The 20,477-nt window shown below is 41.7% G+C and overlaps 1 protein-coding gene across 1 annotated transcript in view; it reads right to left on the minus strand.

Annotated features, from left to right (window-relative positions):
- LOC124040832 (phospholipid phosphatase 4-like) overlaps positions 1-20,477 on the minus strand; it is a 140,531-nt gene that overhangs the window by 14,522 nt on the left and 105,532 nt on the right. The window contains exons 4-5 of the mRNA XM_046357934.1: positions 883-946; positions 423-547 (exon numbers count right to left, since the gene is read on the minus strand). Coding sequence (XP_046213890.1) covers positions 423-547; positions 883-946 — 189 coding nt within the window. The remainder of the gene's footprint in view (positions 1-422; positions 548-882; positions 947-20,477) is intronic.

A 20,477-nucleotide genomic window follows, 5' to 3' on the forward strand; every position in this document is an offset into this window, starting at 1 on the left:
TATCTCTTGCAAAATCCCCACAATGTTCACACAACCTAAAGAAATGTGTTTTTGTGCACACTAAAATAACATTGTATAGTCATCTGCACACCTGGACAGTTTTGGTGTTTTGGGAACATCCCCACAATGTTCCCACAACCTAATTAAACTTTATGAGAACCTTCAAAGAACAGACTAAATGTTTTCTGGGAACGTTCTTGCAACGTCAAGCGAATGTTTATACAAACATTATATACTGATCATCACAACTGGACAGTTTTTGTGTTATGAGAACATTTGCTACAACCTAACCGATGTTCTGAGAACTTACACAGAACCAGTTTTGGTTTGCTGGGATCAATATTAGGGATTCTGTGGATTCAAACTGATCCCTAAAACATACTGATCGACAGTGTTGTGGCTGCTGACTGACTGACACTCACAAGAAGAGTGGCTGCTTGGGAAACTCTTGCGTCCCTCTGACACCAGGTATGGTTCTCCGGTGCACAGCATCTTAACATTCACCTGTCCATCTGGGAAACAACGCTGGAAGTAGTCTGGCCTGGGTCTGCAGAGAAAAGGAAGAAGACATTTCAATCAATCGCTAATGTTATGCCACCTAAAGTTAACTTTAAGTACATGTCAAGGCATTTAGTTACTTATTTAAATCACAAGCAGACGTGATTGGGAGTTCCATAGGCAGTCATTGTAAAGAAGAATTTGTTCATAACTGACTTGCATAGTTAAATAATGGTTAAATAAAAATTAAAAACATTTAATTAAGTGCCACACCGCATAACTGAATGGTGAATGCCAATTTAAATAAAGTACTCATTGATATATAATTCAACCTTGCCCAAACAGTTTTTGAGTCTAGTTGGTGTACTACAATGACGTATTTACCTGCCAACGATCAACTTGATAGTGTTTGTGAAGACTCCATTCAAGGCTAGAGCCAGTGAGACAGCTACAGGACATAGAAAGAACCAGAGACAGAAACAAGTTTTAAAGAGACACAGAGTAAAACACAACACAGCAAAATTATTGATCAACCGGGGGTGACACAGCACTTACAACCTCAACAATAAACCTGAGTCAGAGGGCACGCATGTATCTATTACAGATGAATGATAATCTATAGGGAGTTTTGAGCTCCATTGTACTGTTTTCTTTGCAACTCTGGTAGAGATTCTGGATCTGTGCCAGTTATTCTGCATTTTATGTAGTAATAAAACAGAACATTAAAGGGATATGTTTTTTGAACCTTTATTTAACTAGGCTAAAACAAATTCTTATTTTCAATGACAGCCTTGTTCAGGGGCAGAATGGAAGATTTTTACCTTATCTGCTCAGGGATTCAATTTTGCAACCTTCCAGTTACTAGTCCAACGCTCTAACCACTAGGCTATCTGCCGCCCCAGGATTCTGGGGCCTGGAGATAGCAGAGGTGACTGGAAGGATAGCAAACTAGTGGAGTAATTACAGTTGAAGTCGAAAGTTTACATACACTTAGGTTGGATTCATTAAAACTAATTTTTCAACCACTCCACAAATGTCTTATTAACAAACTATAGTTTTGGCAAGTCGGTTAGGACATCTACTTTGTGCATGACACAAGTAATTTTTCCAACAATTGTTTACAGACAGATTATTTCACTTACAATTCACTGTATTACAATTCCAGTGGGTCAGAGGTTTACATACACTAAATTGACTGAGCCTTTAAACTGCTTGAAAATTCCAGAAAAGTATGTCATGACTTAAGAAGCTTCTGATAAGCTAATTGACATAATTTGAGTCAATTGGAGGTGTACCTGTGGATGTATTTCAAGGCCTACTCTCAGTGCCTCTTGCTTGACATCATGAGAAAATCAAAAGAAATCAGCAAAGACCTCATCAGACCTTCATCCTTGTGAGCATTTTCCAAACGCCTGAAGGTACCACGTTCATCTGTACAAAATAGTACGCAAGTATAAACACCATGGGACCACGCAGCAGTCATACCACTCAGGAAGGAGACGCGTTCTGTCTCCTAGAGGAATTGTGAAAAACAGAGTTTAAATGTATTTGGCTAAGGTGTATGTAAACTTTCAACTTCAACTGTATGTAAACTGGACACTATGTATCTGGAGGCTACATTTATTGTAGCGGGGGATTTTAACAAAGCAAATTTGAGAACAAGGCTACCTAAATTCTACCAGCATATTAATTGCATGACATGCAGGGCTAATACTCTCGACCACTGCTACTCGAACTTCCGCGATGCATAAAAAGCCCTCCTGCACCCTCCCTGCGGCAAATCTGACCATGCCATCTTGTTTGTTCCATCTTATAGGCAGACACTCAAACAGGATGTACCAGTGACAAGAACCATTCAACGCTGGTCGACCAATCAGAAGCCACGCTTCAACTTTATATATATATATACATGTAAATTTCTTCACTTTGTTTGTGGTGTGTTACCTTATGACATTAGATCAATGTTAGCTGCCAACTTGGCCCTTATCTTAAATATTTAACTTCTGTGTTTGGAGACATTGGATCAGCATTCTTGTCGCGTCTCCTGTTCATTCCTTTTTTGTAGGGAAGCTAATGATCCATCATGTATGACATTACTGGGAGTGTGTAAACATATTTTTTATTAGCATAGCATTTTTGTATGTTCTCCAAAGTTATGTTCTTGAAAATGTATCAATTTACCAATTTGTCCACTTGGAGGCCACTACATTTAGGCAACTCGTGAGGGACACCTTGGTGACGTCATACTAAATTTCATGGAGCTCGCTCATTCTTGAAGTTATCAGTCTGAAACGTTGCACATACGCTGTTGCCCTCTTGTGGACATCATCCTATCTGAATGTATGGCTTTTCTTTTTCATGTCAAAGGTGATGCAACACAAATAAAAATAGAAAACATATGTTTTTTTGTTTGTTTTACCTTTTACCAGATCAGGCCCAGAAACTAGAATATGCATATAATTGTCAGATTATGATATAAAACACTCTAAAGTTTCCAAAACTGTCAAAATATTGTCTGTGAGTATAACAGAACTGATATTGCAGGTGAAAACCTGAGGAAAATCAAACCAGGAAGTGCTGTTTTTCCGGTAAGCTCTCTGTTCCATTGGATGCCTTGCCTCCATTTAAAGGGATATCAACCAGATTCCTTTTCCTATGGCTTCCATAAGGTGTCAACAGTCTTTAGACATAGTTTCACACTTTTACTTTGAAAAATGAGCGAGAAAGATAACATCGCGTCAGTGGATAGCTGGGTGTTCGCAGTTTTGCTTTCGCAACAGAGTGGGGCAGCCATTGTCTCTCCCTCTCATTTTGAAAAAGCGACAGTCCGGGTTGATATATTATCGATTATATATTTACAAACAACCTGAGGATTGATTATAAAAACGTTTGACATGTTTCTGTGGACATTACGGATACTATTTGGAATTTTTGTCTGCGATGTCGTGACCGCTCGAGCCTGTGGATTTCTGAACATAACACGCCAAACAAATGGAGGTATTGTGGATATAAAAATAATCTTTATGGAACAAATGGAACATTTATTGTGTAACTGGGAGTCTCGTGAGTGCAAACGTCCGAAGATCATCCAAGGTAAGCGATTTAATCTATTGCTTTTCTGACATTCGTGACCAATGTTTGTAATATTTTGTCTACTGAGAGTGATATTACATAAACGCTTGTTATGCTTTCGCCGAAAAGCGGTATTGAAATCTGACACGCCAGGTGTATTAACAACAAGCTAAGCTGTGTTTTGCTATACTGCACTTGTGATTTCATGAAAATGAAATATTTTTAGTAATTTAATTTGAATTTGGCGCGCTGCAATTCAGCGGGTGTTGATGAAAATGATCCCGCTAAAGGGATGGGTGTTTCAAGAAGTTAACAATTTCTCTTGTGGTGCCCCAAATTGCTAATGTGTTGATTGTTACATGATTCATTTAATCGGTAACAATTAAACATAGCTAGTTGATTCGATAAATAGAAGTAATCAGATTAATGAAAGCAAAGTCACGACAGTAACTTGAATTCTAAATAAATCACTGACAGTGTCACCAATAAAGCACCCCCACACTATCACACCTCCTCCTCCATGCTTCATGGTGGGAACCACACATCTGGAGATCATCAGTTCACCTACGCTGCTTCCCACAAAGACACGATGGTTGGATCCAAAAATCTCAAATTTGGACTCATCAGACCAAAGGACAGATTTCCATTGCTCATGTTTTTTGGTCCAAACAAGTCTCTTCTTCTTATTGGTGTCCTTTTAGTAGGGGTTTCTTTGCAGCAATTCGACCATGAAGGCCTGATTCACGCTGTCTCCTCTGAGCAGTTAATGTTGAGATGTGCCTGTTACTTGAAATCAGTGAATCATTTATTTGGGCTGCAATCTGAGGTGCAGGTAACACTAATGGACTTATCCTCTGCAGCAGAGGCAACTCTGGGTTTTCCTTTCCTGTGGCAGTCCTCATGAGACCCAGTTTTGTCGTAGAGCTTGGTCGTTTTTGTCGTGCTTTTCAGCTAAAATTATTATATAGAATACTTGCCACCAACAAAATGTTGAATATTTGGGACGTAAAATCATCGAAGCTCTGCAGATTTTTATGTGAGGACACAGAATCAATAGACCATTATTTTGGTTTTGCCCTCAGGTAGCCTGTTTTCCGGTCTCAGGTTCAGGAATGGCTGAAAATGCACAGCATTGATCTAAAATTGACCCTAGAAATAGTACTGTTAGGAGATCTGGAGAGACCGGGTCAGTCAATTACTAATATACTAATACTCTTAGTAAAATGATTTATCTTCAACTGGCAATCTGTGTATTCTATTCGATTAAATAGATTGAAATTGTACTTTAAACATCACAGCATAGTTGAAAGATATGTATTTTGTAGAAACTCGAAGTGGGTGGCCAGCAGAGATAGATGGGATGGGGCTGAGGGAAACTGAGGGTTGGGATGTGGAATTGGAGACAATTGGGAGAGGAGCTGCTGTGTGAGAGATAGAATGATGGTCAAAGAGAAGAGTAAAAAAAAGTCAAAATAAAACATAATAAAAAGTACATTTGAATGTAGAGTTAGTGGTAGTGGTAGTGTTTTTTACAACTAATATTGGTTTGCCTGAGGCTGGTGCCGTGCTTGTTATGCAGGTGAATGAGGACCCAAAAGCGACTTAGCGAAAACAGAGTCTTTATTTCAGTAAAACTCAAGACGAAAACAAAACAGGAAAAAAACTTAAATCCACTCGTAGTAACGAGGACAGACTGGAGACTCGAGCATTGACTGCAGGTTGCTTCGGGAAGGCACCGACCGTAGCAGACTTAGACACCTGCTCACACGCAGCATCTGAAGGAGACAAGACACGACAGGGCGAGACAGGAACACAGCACAGCGAACATCATACAAGGATCCGACAAGGACAGAAGCGGAAAACAAGGGGAGAAATAGGGACTCTAATCAGAGGACAAAATAGGGGACAGGTGTGAAAAGACTAAATGAGTGAGTTAGGAGAATGAGGAACAGCTGGGAGCAGGAATGGAACGATAGAGAGAGGAGAGAGAGGGAGAGGGAGAGAGAGGGATAGAAAAAGGGAACGAACCTAATAAGACCAGCAGGGGGAAACGAACAGAAGGGAAAGCATAATGACAAGACAATATAAGACAAAACATGACAGTGCTGGTGCTTGTACACATGCATATACACACACTCTCATTCAAATAAACACATAAAATACACACATAATTGTAATAGTGCCAGAATGCACATACACATATACAGTTGGCATTGCTGCATTAATAGTCTTTAAAACCTCTTTGGGCTAGGTGGGACGCAAGCGGCACACCTGGCCAACATCCATTGAAATTGCAGAGTGTGAAATTCAAAATACAAAATTGGTAAAACTAGACATTCATGAAAATACAAGTGTCTTAACTTCTTGTTAATCCAGCCGCTTTGTCAGATGTCAAAAAGGCTTAACGGCGAAAGCACACCATGTGATTATCTGAAGACAGCGCCGCACGTAAAAAAGCATTACAAACATTTTCCAAACAAGCAGAGACGTGCCGTCTCGTCTCGTAGCGATAAAATAAATCACTTACCTTCAAAAACGTCCTATGTTTGGAATCACAAAGGTCCCAGTTATACAAGAAAGGGTCATTTTGTTTCCCACGTTCAAAATGCATACAAATGAATCCCGAAAGTTACAAATAAACTTCGTCCAAACAAGTCAAACAACGTTTCCAATCAATCTTCATGTACCCTAACATGTAAATAATAAATACAATTTAAGACGGAGAATAGTATGTTCATTACTGGACATAAATAACAAAGTGCGCGCCCTCACCGACGTGCCCCACAACACTACAGCCAAAATGGGAGCCACATAGAAAAACTACAAAATCTAGCTCATTTTTCAGAAAACAAGCCTGAAACTCTTTTTAAAGACTGTTGACATCTGCCGGCAGCCCTAGGAACTGCAAATTGGGAGGTATTCCTTTGATTTCGCCATAGACAGGCATTTTAAATGGAGTCACCTCCAAAAAGAAAAATTACGGATGGATTCTCCTCGGATTTTCGCCTGCTGTATAAGTTATGTTATACTCACAGACATGGAAACTTTAGAGTTTTTACTATCCAATACTACTATAATTATATGCATATCCTAGATTCTGAGCTTGAGTAACAGGGAGTTTACTTTGGGCACTTCATTCATCCAAACTTCCGAATACTGCCCCCTATCCCTAAGAAGTTTACACAGAAAATTCACCAGTGGTGATTGTATCAATTTTCCAGAGGTCAACACTTTGCTAAGCACTTATGCTGCTACCCTTTTTCAGTGTTAACAAATTAACACCTGCAGTGTTACAGTCATTTATGTGCTTTTTGAGTGAATTGTATAGTTAACAGCCATGACTGTGTTTGTTAGTGACAGCGACATGATTGTTGCAAGGCTGTCTTCATGGCTGCCCGACTTCATTGCACATCCAAATAAAATATTGGAATACTGGTCAATTTATGTAACAGAGATTTGGAATACATTTAACTGAGACAGGAATGGGCATACATTATAAAATACCCGAAATACCAATGTATCAAAGTAAAATATAAGAAACTTGTGCAAAATCTTACATTTCATTACAATACATGTATTGTAAAAATCTAATTTGAAAGTAGGAAACGGATACTTCTTACTCACTAAGATATGTTTTTCTCCTGTTACCTATCTTTGCTGAAGCACTGTCAGTCTGGACAAGTGCATCTACTAAACGACCAAAACTTTTATGTAAATGTAAAAAGGAACAACTGCAAAGCATGCTGGGTATTGTCATTGACATTGTTTCTGGGCAGAGCTCATTAGAGTAATACTCAGCATGCTTTGCAATTGTTAGTTTTTACATCTACATTTATATTTAGTTAATTTTGCAGGCACTCTTATCACGTCAGGCTTTTGATTCCAATGTAGGGGGCCACATAAATGTGAACAGCTATAAATAAATGGTATAGACAAGTATTTTGAAAAGTATCATGTTACAAAATACATTGGAGTGTAGTACAGCCCAGTCTAATAAAACATACAAAAAGCTCAGATGTAATTTAAACATATAACGGAAATACTGCCCATCTCTGCTGACAGAAAGACACAAAACAGCGCCCCTCTGTCTCAGTATGTGTAGACCATGTATCTGATTTTGTCTGGACAAAAATAGTATGGCATGTGATATTAATTCTGTCCCTACAGCATCAGATACATGTGCTACATATTGTAAGACAGACGGGCACTGTTTCATCAGCAGAAAGGAAGAGGCGAAGCGAGAGGACTTACTCTCACCAAAATCTGTCCAGAATAAGTCCAATACGTTTCTATGGCCATAAATTATGCAGACCTAAACTTGTTGCCTATATTCCCACCTTTGGGAAAATGACTCTCAATGTTGAAGCAGAGACATGAGCATCTTGTCATTATTCAGATCTCTCGTTTCAGCCACTTGCGAATTGGAAAATAAAGTTGGCTGTGCACAGTGCATCGTTCGGATGCTGGCTTCCCATAAAGTAAATTGATGTTCTGACAAAATTATATAATTACTCCTGTCTAAATAAAATTATTCAAAATACTTCACCAGATAGCCAAAGCGGATCATTATCTTTAAAAATAACAACAACCTATGGATTGTTTCAAATCACAAGTGTGTAGGCCTATTTGGGAAGTGCAAAATTTGGGCAACATGTGGCAATAGGCCTAGCTGAATACTGAGTTGTGGCTGTCAGTGAAAAGTATCTAAGATATGTGTGAAGATAATGTGTCTTGAGTATAATTAAAAATGTTGAGATAAGAAGAAAGGGGAGGGGTGTGTGGTGAAGTTCTGACATGTTTCTCTCTCCAGAATGCATGCACTCAGTTCTCCAGAATGATCTCAGCTGTCTCCCGCCAATTCTTGCGCATCCATTGTTTCATTGTGTGAATTGTTTGCCCTTTGATTGTTTAATTTTGATAAATTCCCCATTACATATGTCACCTTTAGGCCTAGTAAATGTATCGTTAATCCCGTCTTTTGGTTGCATACCTTTCTGTTATTAACCATTGTGTGGCATTCGTGTTTTTCTTATTCACCCAATGTTTGCGGGTTTGATACAGCCATAGCAATTTACATAAAAATACTTCATACTTAGATGTTGACTTATATCAATTACAAGCAATATTGATAGCATATATGGTTAATATTTGCCATTTACCTCTATTAGATCACACAAGCCTCTCTTGAAAAAGCCAAACCTTGACCCAGAAAATATAAAAAACTATCGGCCTATATCGAATCTTCCATTCCTCTCAAAGATTTTAGAGAAGGCTGTTGCGCAGCAACTCACTGCCTTCCTGAAGACAAACAATGTATACGAAATGCTTCAGTCTGGTTTTAGACCCCATCATAGCACTGAGACGGCACTTGTGAAGGTGGTAAATGACATTTTGATGGCATCGGACCGAGGCTCTGCATCTGTCCTCGTGCTCCTAGACCTTAGTGCTGCTTTTGATACCATCGATCACCACATTCTTTTGGAGAGATTGGAAACCCAAATTGGTCTACACGGACATGTTCTGGCCTGGTTTAGGTCTTATCTGTCGGAAAGATATCAGTTTGTCTCTGTGAATGGTTTGTCCTCTGACAAATCAACTGTACATTTCGGTGTTCCTCAAGGTTCTGTTTTAGGACCACTATTGTTTTCACTATATATTTTACCTCTTGGGGATGTTATTCGAAAACATAATGTAAACTTTCACTGCTATGCGGATGACACACAGCTGTACATTTCAATGAAACATGGTGAAGCACCAAAATTGCCCTCGCTAGAAGCATGTGTTTCAGACATAAGGAAGTGGATGGCTGCAAACTTTCTACTATTAAACTCGGACAAAACAGAGATGCTTGTTCTAGGTCCCAAGAAACAAAGAGATCTTCTGTTGAATCTGACAATTAATCTTAATGGTTGTACAGTCGTCTCAAATAAAACTGTGAAGGACCTCGGCGTTACTCTGGACCCTGATCTCTCTTTTGAAGAACATATCAAGACCATTTCGAGGACAGCTTTTTTCCATCTACGTAACATTGCAAAAATCAGAAACTTTCTGTCCAAAAATGATGCAGAAAAATTAATCCATGCTTTTGTCACTTCTAGGTTAGACTACTGCAATGCTCTATTTTCCGGCTACCCGGATAAAGCACTAAATAAACTTCAGTTAGTGCTAAATACGGCTGCTAGAATCCTGACTAGAACCAAAAAATTTGATCATATTACTCCAGTGCTAGCCTCTCTACACTGGCTTCCTGTCAAAGCAAGGGCTGATTTCAAGGTTTTACTGCTAACCTACAAAGCATTACATGGGCTTGCTCCTACCTACCTCTCTGATTTGGTCCTGCCGTACATACCTATACGTACGCTACGGTCACAAGACGCAGGCCTCCTAATTGTCCCTAGAATTTCTAAGCAAACAGCTGGAGGCAGGGCTTTCTCCTATAGAGCTCCATTTTTATGGAACGGTCTGCCTACCCATGTCAGAGACGCAAACTCGGTCTCAACCTTTAAGTCTTTACTGAAGACTCATCTCTTCAGTGGGTCATATGATTGAGTGTAGTCTGGCCCAGGAGTGGGAAGGTGAACGGAAAGGCTCTGGAGCAACGAACCGCCCTTGCTGTCTCTGCCTGGCCGGTTCCCCGTTTTCCACTGGGATTCTCTGCCTCTAACCCTGTTACGGGGCTGAGTCACTGGCTTGCTGGGGCTCTCTCGTGCCGTCCCTGGGGGGGGATGCGTCACCTGGGTGGGTTGATTCACTGTTGTGGTCGGCCTGTCTGGGTTCCCCCCACCCCTTGGGTTGTACCGTGTCGGAGATCTTTGTGGGCTATACTCGGCCTTGTCTCAGGATGGTAAGTTGGTGGTTGAAGATTTCCCTCTAGTGGTGTGGGGGCTGTGCTTTGGCAAAGTGGGTGGGGTTATATCCTTCCTGTTTGGCCCTGTCCGGGGTGTCCTCGGATGGGGCCACAGTGTCTCCTGACCCCTCCTGTCTCAGCCTCCAGTATTTATGCTGCAGTAGTTTATGTGTCGGGGGCTAGGGTCAGTTTGTTTATCTGGAGTACTTCTCCTGTCCTATTCGGTGTCCTGTGTAAATCTAAGTGTGCGTTCTCTAATTCTCTCCTTCTCTCTTTCTTTCTCTCTCTCGGAGGACCTGAGCCCTAGAACCATGCCCCAGGACTACCTGACATGATGACTCCTTGCTGTCCCCAGTCCACCTGGCCATGCTGCTGCTCCAGTTTCAACTGTTCTGCCTTACTATTATTCAACCATGCTGGTCATTTATGAACATTTGAACATCTTGGCCACGTTCTGTTATAATCTCCACCTGGCACAGCCAGAAGAGGACTGGCCACCCCACATATGCTCTCTCTAATTCTCTCTTTCTTTCTCTCTCTCGGAGGACCTGAGCCCTAGGACCGTGCCCCAGGACTACCTGACATGATGGCTCCTTGCTGTCCCCAGTCCATCTGACTGTGCTGCTGCTCCAGTTTCAACTGTTCTGCCTTATTATTATTTGACCATGCTGGTCATTTATGAACATTTGAACATCTTGGTCATGTTCTGTTATAATCTCTACCCGGCACAGCCAGAAGAGGACTGGCCACCCCACATAGCCCGGTTCCTCTCTAGGTTTCTTCCTAGGTTTTGGCCTTTCTAGGGAGTTTTTCCTAGCCACCGTGCTTTTACACCTGCATTGTTTGCTGTTTGGGGTTTTAGGCTGGGTTTCTGTACAGCACTTTGAGATATCAGCTGATGTACGAAGGGCTATATAAATAAATTTGATTTGAAAAAATAAATTTGATTTGATTTGATTTCCGGCACCTACAGAGATGGTCGCCTCGCTTCGCGTTCCTGGTAAACTATGCAGTATTTTGTTTTTTATGAGTTATTTCTTACGTTGTTACCCCAGGAAATCTTAGGTTTTATTACATACAGTTGGGAAGAACTATTGGATATAAGAGCAACGTTACCTTACCAACATTACGACCAGGAATAAGACTTTCCCGAAGCATATCCTTTGTTTGGTCCACCACCCAGGACAATGGATCGGATCCCAGTCGGTGATCCAAAACAACGGCGCCGCAGAATCGGCAGACGGAGCGGTCCTCTGGTCAGGCTCCGTGGACGGGCACATCGCGCACCGCTCCCGAGCATAGTACTCGCCAATGTCCAGTCTCTTGACAACAAGGTAGACGAAATCCAAGCACGGGTTGCCTTCCAGAGAGACATCAGAGACTGTAGTGTTCTTTGTTTACCGGAAACATGGCTCACTCGAGACACGCTACCGGAGACGGTACAGCCACCTGGTTTCTTCACGCATCGCGCCAACAGAAACAAGCATCTCTCTGGTAAGAAGAAGGGCGCTGATGTATGCCTTATGATTAACGAGACGAACATACAGGAACTCAAGTCCTTTTGTTCACCTGACCTAGAATTCCTTACAATCAAATGCCGACCGCATTATCTACCAAGAGAATTTTCTTCGATCATAATCACAGTCGTGTGTATTCCCTCCCAAGCAGACGGCGGCCTTGAAAGAACTTCATTTGACTCTATGTAAACTGGAAACCACATATCCTGAGGGTGTATTTATTTTAGCTGTGGATTTTAACAAGGCTAATCTGAAAACAAGACTCCCTAAATTTTATCAGCATATCGATTGCGCGACCCAGGAGGGCAAAACCCTGGATCGTTGTTATTCTAACTTCCACGATGCATATAAAGCCCTCCCCCGCCCATCTTTCGGAAAAGCTGACCACGACTCCATTTTGTTACTCCCAGCCTATAGACAGAAACTAAAACAGGAAGCAACCGTGCTCAGGTCTGTCCAACGCTGGTCCAACCAATCAGATTCCACGCTTCAAGATTGTTTCGATCATGTGGACTGGGAAATGTTCCTCATAGCGGTGAACAACAACATTGATGAATACGCTGATTCGGTGAGCGAGTTTATTAGCAAGTGCATCAGTGATGTTATACCCACAGCGTCTATTAGAACATTCCCCAACCAGAAAAAGTGGATTGAAGGCAACATTAGTGCAAAACTGAAAGCGCGAACCACTGCTTTTAATCAGGGCAAGGTGACATGAAATACAAACAGTTCAGCTATTCCCTCCACAAGGCAATCAAACAAGCTAAGCGTCAGTATAGAGTAGAGTCGCAATTCAACGGCTCAGACACGAGAGGTATGTGGCAGGGTCTACAGTCAATCATGGACTACAAAAGAAAAACCAGCCCCGTCGCATACCACAATTTCTGGCTCCCAGACAAATTAAACAACTTCTTTGCTCACTTTGAGGACAATACACGGCCCGCTACCAAAACCTGCGGGCTCTCCTTCACTGCAGCCAACGTGAGTAAAACATTTAAATGTGTTAACCCTCGCAAGGCAGCAGGCCTAGACAGCATCCCCAGCTGCGTCCTCAGAGCAGGCGCAGACCAGCTGGCTTGTGTGTTTACGGACATATTCAATCAATCCTTATCCCAGTCTGCTGTTCCCAAATGCTTCAATAGGGCCACTATTGTTCCTGCTCCCAAGAAAGATAAGGTAACTGAGCTAAATTACTACCGCCCAGTAGCACTCACTTCCGTCATCATGAAGTGCTTTGAGAGACTAGTAAAGGACCATATCACCTCCATCCTACCTGACACCTGTCATGCCTTGGTCATTGTATTTTGTGTTTTTGTTATATGTTTGGGTAGGCCAGGGTGTGACATGGGTTTATATGTTGTGTTTCGTTTTGGGGTTTTATTAGCATTGGGATTGTGTATGATTAGGGGTGTGGTATAGGCTTGGCTGCCTGAGGCGATTCTCAATTAGAGTCAGGTGCTTATCGTTGTCTCTGATTGGGAACCGTATTTAGGTAGCCTGACTTTCGCTTTGTATTTTGTGGGTGTTTGTTCCTGTCTCTGTGTTGTAGTCACCAGATAGGCTGTAATTAGTTTCACGTTCCGTTCTGTTGTTTTTGTATTTAGTTTCAGTTATTTCATGTATTGCGTTTTCATTCATTAAAGGCATGAGTAACCAACACGCTGCATTTCGGTCCGACTCTCTTCATTCAACAGACGAACGCCGTTACAACACCCTAGACCCACTCCAATTTGCTTTCCGCCACAATAGGTCCACAGATGATGCAATCGCAATCACACTGCACACTGCCCTAACCCATCTGGACAAGAGGAATACCTATGTGAGAATGCTGTTCATCGACTACAGCTCAGCATTTAACACCATAGTACCCTCCAAACTCGTCATTAAGCTTGAGACCCTGGTCTCGACCCCGCCCTGTGCAACTGGGTCCTTGACTTCCTGACGGGCCGCCCCCAGGTGGTGAGGGTAGGTAATATCTCCACCCCACTGATCCTCAACACTGGGGCCCCATAAGGGTGTGTTCTCAGCCCTCTCCTGTACTCCCTGTTCACCCATGACTGTGTGGCCATGCTCACCTCCAACTCAATCATAAAGTTTGCAGACAACACTACAGTGGTAGGCATGATTACCAACAACGACGAGACAGCCTACAGGGAGAAGGTGAGGGCCCTCGGAGTGTGGTGTCAGGAAAATAACCTCACACTCAATGTCAACAAAACAAAGGAGATGATCGTGGACTTCAGGAAACAGCAGAGGGAGCAGCCCCCTATCCACATCGACGGGACAGTCATGGAGAAGGTGGGAAGTTTTAAGTTCCTCGGCGTACACATCACGGACAAACTGAAATGGTCCACCCACACAGACAGCGTGGTGAAGAAGGCGCAGCAGCGCCTCTTCAACCTCAGGAGACTGAAGAAATTTCACCAAAAACACTCACAAACCTTTACAGATGCACAATCGAGAGCATCCTGTCGGGCTGTATCACTGCCTGGTATGGCAATTGCTCCGCCAACAACCGCAAGGTTCTTGAGGATAGTGAGGTCTGCACAATGCATCCCCGGGGGCAAACTACCTGCCCTCCAGGACACCTACACCACCCGATGTCACAGGAAGGCCAAAAAGGTCATCAAGGACAACAACCACCCGAGCCACTGCCTGTTCACCACGCTATCATCCAGAAGGCGAGGAAAGTACAGGTGCAACAAAGACAGGGAGACTGAAAATCAGCTTCTATCACAAGGCCATCAGACTGTTAAACAGCCATCACTAACATTGAGGGGCTGCTGCCAACATACTGACTCAAATCTCTAGCCACTTTAAAAATTAAAAATTCACCTAATAAATGTATCACTAGCCACTTTAAACAATGCCACATTATATTATGTTTACATACCCTACATTACCTATTTCATATGTGTATACTGTACTCTATACCATCTACTGCATGTTGCCTATGCTGTTCGGCCGTCACTCATTCGTATATATTTATGTACATATTCTTATTCATTCTTTTTGTGTGTATAAGGTAGTTGTTGTGAAATTGTTAGGTTAGATGACTTGTTAGATATTACTGCATGGTCGGAACTAGAAAGACAAGCATTTCGCTACACTCGCATTAACATCTGCTAACCATGTGATTGTGACAAATAAGATTTGATTTGATTTATTAAATTAAAGCGCAATTTGTTTTTTGGATACAATGTTAATTTTGTAAACATATATCGATTATAATGACGATATGGGTGGAATAAATCATGTTAATCTTGAACAAATCTAAATTGAACAAGGTTTTCATCACCATTAATGTTTATAGCTTTGAACTGAACAAATTGGAAGGACAAATTTTACATGCAGTATTTTATGGAAATGATAAATAGCCACATTGCACACAAATTAGGGACGGTCTACACACCACAAGAGGGAATGAATTTTACTGTCTGTGTGTTGCAAATGTATTTCTTGCACTTGATGCATGTGTCCTGTGTCTTCGTGTCCTTCCTGGGTCCACACACATCGCAGTGCTTCTTCTTGTTGCTACCGGCTGCAATCTATGCATGGAATATTCCACGCATATGATGAAGTAGCATAGAATGATGAAAACACTTAGTTCAGGAATTTTACTTACATCTCACTCACTCACTCACTCACTCACTCACTCACTCACATATATAGTTACAGCAGGCCAAGTTAGGAGAGTCAGACACACACACACACATGCAAAAACATCACTCATACTTACTTCCGGTATTGGAGTTGTTGGTTCCATGGGTCGGGTGTATGGGGTACCAACATCCTCCTCCTGAATCCTCCTCACGATGGCTGCAGAAGCTGGGATCCTTTGAATATTTTACCTTCTCTGGATTTGAGGTCTTTCCCAGCTCCTCGAGAAGCTCCTCTGGAGCTTCCCTCTGTTTAATCTTGGTGCAACGCCATCCAGATGAACAATGCGTTCTATGCACAGATGTCCAAGATGTTGAAGAATATCACCAGTGGCCACCGTAGGGTTCTTCTTTTGCAACTATAGACAGTCACCAGCTTGTCTAAATTGTCCATTCCTCCTTTTGTGGTATTGTAATCCATTCTGATTTCTGGTTTTTGAGGTTCCTGGCCACAGATTCTCCCATTCCAATGCAGCATACTCATGAGTACCACATTTTTGGCTTTGTTTGGCATGTAGGACACTAGGGAGGTGTTGGCCGCGAACACAACCTTAGTAGAATTGATTTGCATGTTCTGTGTATTCAACAGCTGAGGTGGGAGCTCTGGTTTCTTTTTCCCTACCATCGTCAGCTTCCTCTTGAGGAGCTCCTGTCCCAGCTTATGCAAAGTAAAAAAGCTATCGCATGTGATGTTGTGGCAACGGAGTCCCTGTGTCATGTCCAGGACACCCCGCATCCCTTGGTTCTTTTCAGGGGCTCCGCCATCTGGCTTCCTTGTATACACTTGCAAGATCCACACATATGATAAAGCAGCATCACAGGCAGCCCAGATCTTGATGACATATTTTGCGGGTTTAGACGGTATTTCGACTGCCTGAAGGGGCAGCGGCCCCTAAATGGCATAAGCTGCTCATCAACAGTAATTTTGGGGCCAGGGCTGTAAAACAGGGGAAGGCTGTCCACCCACTTTATCATCATTAGTCATTTAGGTCAACATTGGATCATTCAGAGATCCTCACTGAACTTCTGGAGAGAGTTTGCTGCACTGAAAGTAAAGGGGCTGAATAATTTTGCACGATTTGTTAAAAAAGTTGGAAATATCCAATAAATGTCATTCCACTTCATGATTGTGTCCCACTTGTTGTTGATTATTCACAAAAAGATACAGTTTTATATCTTTATGTTTGAAGCCTGAAATGTGGCAAAAGGTCGCAAAGTTGAAGGGGGCCGAATACTTTCGCAAGGCACTGTAAATGAGTTTGGTCCATCTCCTTCCATCTCTCTCCAAAAACACGCCTTCCCTCTAAATTAGTGCAGTCCAGAATGATTTTCTGGATGGTGTCTGGGATGAACAGTTCAAAAGAAGGCTTTATATTCTGCACATGAGTAAATGCCTATCTGTGTTGGTCCTGGTTGCATCACATTGGCAGTCATGCAGGGTGGCTCATTCCTTGGCCAAGAAGACCATTCAATTTCACAATTTTTTGACGTCCATATTTTTCCTCCTACAGACTGCTGATGAGCTGGTTGCTGACAGGCTGGTCCTGGGGCTGGCTGCTGACAGGCTGGTTCTGGGGCTGGCTGAGGGTCATCTCATCCTCTTTGTCCAACTCACTGTCAGACTTCGAATTGACAGAGACATGATCCTCATATTCGGAAAATTCTTCATCGTCCAAAGTGGAAGACGTTCCTTCCGCACTAACTTTATTTCTAAGGCCTTCTTGAATAGAGCTGATTTTTTGCCATACTGATTGATTGTGGTAAGGAGCCACACATGCAAAGATATTTATTTGTTTTGTTTTGTCAATGAGCATATGTCTGGCTTCTCTGTCCTGATAATGTTGAGGGAGCACGCGTGCCTGAGCATGCATTGTAGGATTTTTTTTTAAAGAAAATGCCAATTTGGGATGTCTGATTTCTTATTTTCTTAACCTGTTGAATCTAGGGGTCATTTTTTTTTAAACAACGTTCCCAAAGTAAACAGGCTATTTTTCAGGACCAGAAAATAGAATATGCATATAATTGATTTCTTATTTTCTTAACTCCCCACGTTCACAGCTCATCAGTTGAGCTTCTCAATAAAAAAAAATTCACCTCACACAGTAACATGCTGACCAGACTGCCATCGTACACATGTTGATTTTGTCCACCCATACCTTACACAATCAGGACACGCATTTTGAAATATCAAAACGAGCTCTGAACCAACTATATTAATTTGAGGACAGATCGAAAATCATTAAACATGTATGGCAATTTAGCTAGCTAGCAAATTTTTCCCGGGGTTGTTATTTTACCTGAAATGTACAAGGTCCTCTATTCCGACAATTAAAAGGGCAATCTCTCCGCCTTCAGGCTTCTTCTTCTTTGGACTTTAAATGACAGTTGTCAAACAACTTTAGGGTGCATTACCACTACCAACTGGACTGGAGTGTGGACCTCAGTTCATCTTTCAATCACCCACGTGGGTATATGCTCCTACAAACCAATGAGTAGATTGGAGAGGCGGGACTTGCAGAGAGGTGGGACTTGCAGCACGTCAAGCTTTACAAATAGAACCAAGTTCTATTTTTAGAGCCTGCCTATGCAGACGCTCATTGACGCATGAGCGGTGAGGTTGTAATGATTGAATAATATGTGGATATTTATTTTGCAACACGAGCGCACAGGAGCAGTGTGGTCAGCATGTAAGTCAACGATGTCTGTTTATCATGATCTGATGATCCTAAATGTCCAGTGGGAACATTAAAATAGCTGTCTGTCCCGAGCTCACTGACAGGAAACTCTGAGGGCCCGGAATTGGCTAGTTGATATAATGTTGCGCTTCACTAGTGATAGCTCAAGACAAATAGAAAGGAAGGCAGACAGGCAGAGTAAAGAGAATAATGCGATTGAAAGAACCTGAATTTTCATCAGCATATGTTCTACTGTTTTTATCTGTCAGCTTTAGGCCTATGTACTCTACTTAGTTAGCAATTAATGTTATAAACCTACTGCTGCGTTGGCCTTTAGGTTAGCTTTGAGTTCCATGCGCTCATTTCTTTAGCCACAATGGATCACGGTGTATCAATTTGTCCATATGTGTCCGAGGCTCGTGCTCTCGCATTAGTTGAATTTGGAAAATGTAATACATTTTTTTATTCATATTTTTATGATTAACCTCATGACAATGATTTTGAGAAAGGAAATGTTATTATTTAAAGCAAACTGTTCCACACGCAGGTAGGTAGAAATGTTTGGATAAATTGTAAGCTTCCCCAAACTTGAAACTCAGAAGCCAACTACGGTCTTTACTATAACACCCATTAAAAAACATTGTGTACAGGCAAGCACACATAGGAGGTCCCGTGAAAAAAAATGTGTCCAACTGATTTGTTCTGGCGCCAGCCCTGGGTTGTTGTATTTCTTCTCTTTCAGTCCTGTTGCATCCACGAAGTGAGTGCCTAACATGCTGGCCATCCGTCTCTGCATGTGCATCCATGTGCGACATCGTACACATGTTGAGTTTGTCTATCCCTACCAGATGCGATCTGGATGCGCAGGTTGAAATATGAAAACAAACTCTGAAGTAATTATTCTGTATTACTTTGGTGGCATGACGATGTGTTAAGACGCCTTTTCTAGCCGGCATTTTCAGTGGCCCTGTTGAAAATGATTCTGATTCTTCTGATTTCACTGCGATTGAGCAGTGGTAACATGGGTAAGTACCTTATATCATATTGTAGAATAGTGATATTATTGCCAGGACAGGAATATAATTTATGAAATACAAATTGTAGGCTATCAGTTTTACACATTTAGGCATTCGCCTCTCACAGACTCCCATATGCCTTTAGTATACATGACGACAGGCTGTAACTGATTACTAGAAATAGCCAGCGTCTTTCACCTTACAACCAAACTACTCTGTTATGAGTCATAAATTATGCATTTCCTGTACAAAAGTCAAGGAAAAAAGATAATACTCATCCAATCACAATTTCAAAATAAACAATATTTTATGCGTGCTTTTCTAAACAGATGCCACCTGCTAAGACATAAGTTGGTTGTCTTTATATTAATAAGGTGCAGACACAGAGGAGGTTGTTATCGGTGCATCCTGTAAATGTGATAAGGGAGCATGGGCAATATTATCACCTTGTCCAGGAACTACTACTTGATGGTGCCCGACATCACCAATACTTCTAGATGATTGAAGAAGAGATGGAGACTTCTGTCTTTTGTTGGCCCAGACCTCACCAAGCAGACAACCAACTACAGGACCCTCAATAGAGCCAAAGCAAAGACTAACTGTAACTCTAAGGTCAATTATTGGAAAAGGTTGTATTGTGTTAGCAGGTGCATGGAGAAAAGCAGTATAGTACAGTGTAAAGAAACTCCAGCACACTTTGTGATCATGATGTTTCCATTGCATCTAGGGAGCAGCAACATCACCATGTGCTGGAGTGTCTTCTCATTATACTCAAGGTAAGTAAGACACATTGTTCTTTGTTAAGTCTTTAATATATAAATATTCAAGGTGACATGAACACCCATGTCAAGGCATGGTGCACCTGTTGTAGGTGACACGAACAGCTACAGCAAGGCACCTGTTGTAGGTGAGATGAACAGCAAGGCTTGTAAAAAATGGCATATCCCCCCAATTACAATATCCACTAAATAGAAAAAAAAAACAATTAAAATAAAATTAAATACAAGCTGCAAATATAACTGCAACAACAAAAAAAGTGCATTCATAAAAAGTTGGTTTCACTTTAAAACTTTCACAGGGCCTTCTAAAACAACATAGGTCTACATATATGCAGGAATGGGATCTTCCTTTTAAGAAGGGATTATCGATGTAACTCTGAGTCTGTCTCAGCTCTCTAGAGAGAATGTATTGAA

The sequence above is a fragment of the Oncorhynchus gorbuscha genome, linkage group LG08 (genome assembly GCF_021184085.1).
Source record: "Oncorhynchus gorbuscha isolate QuinsamMale2020 ecotype Even-year linkage group LG08, OgorEven_v1.0, whole genome shotgun sequence".
NCBI lineage: Eukaryota > Metazoa > Chordata > Actinopteri > Salmoniformes > Salmonidae > Oncorhynchus > Oncorhynchus gorbuscha.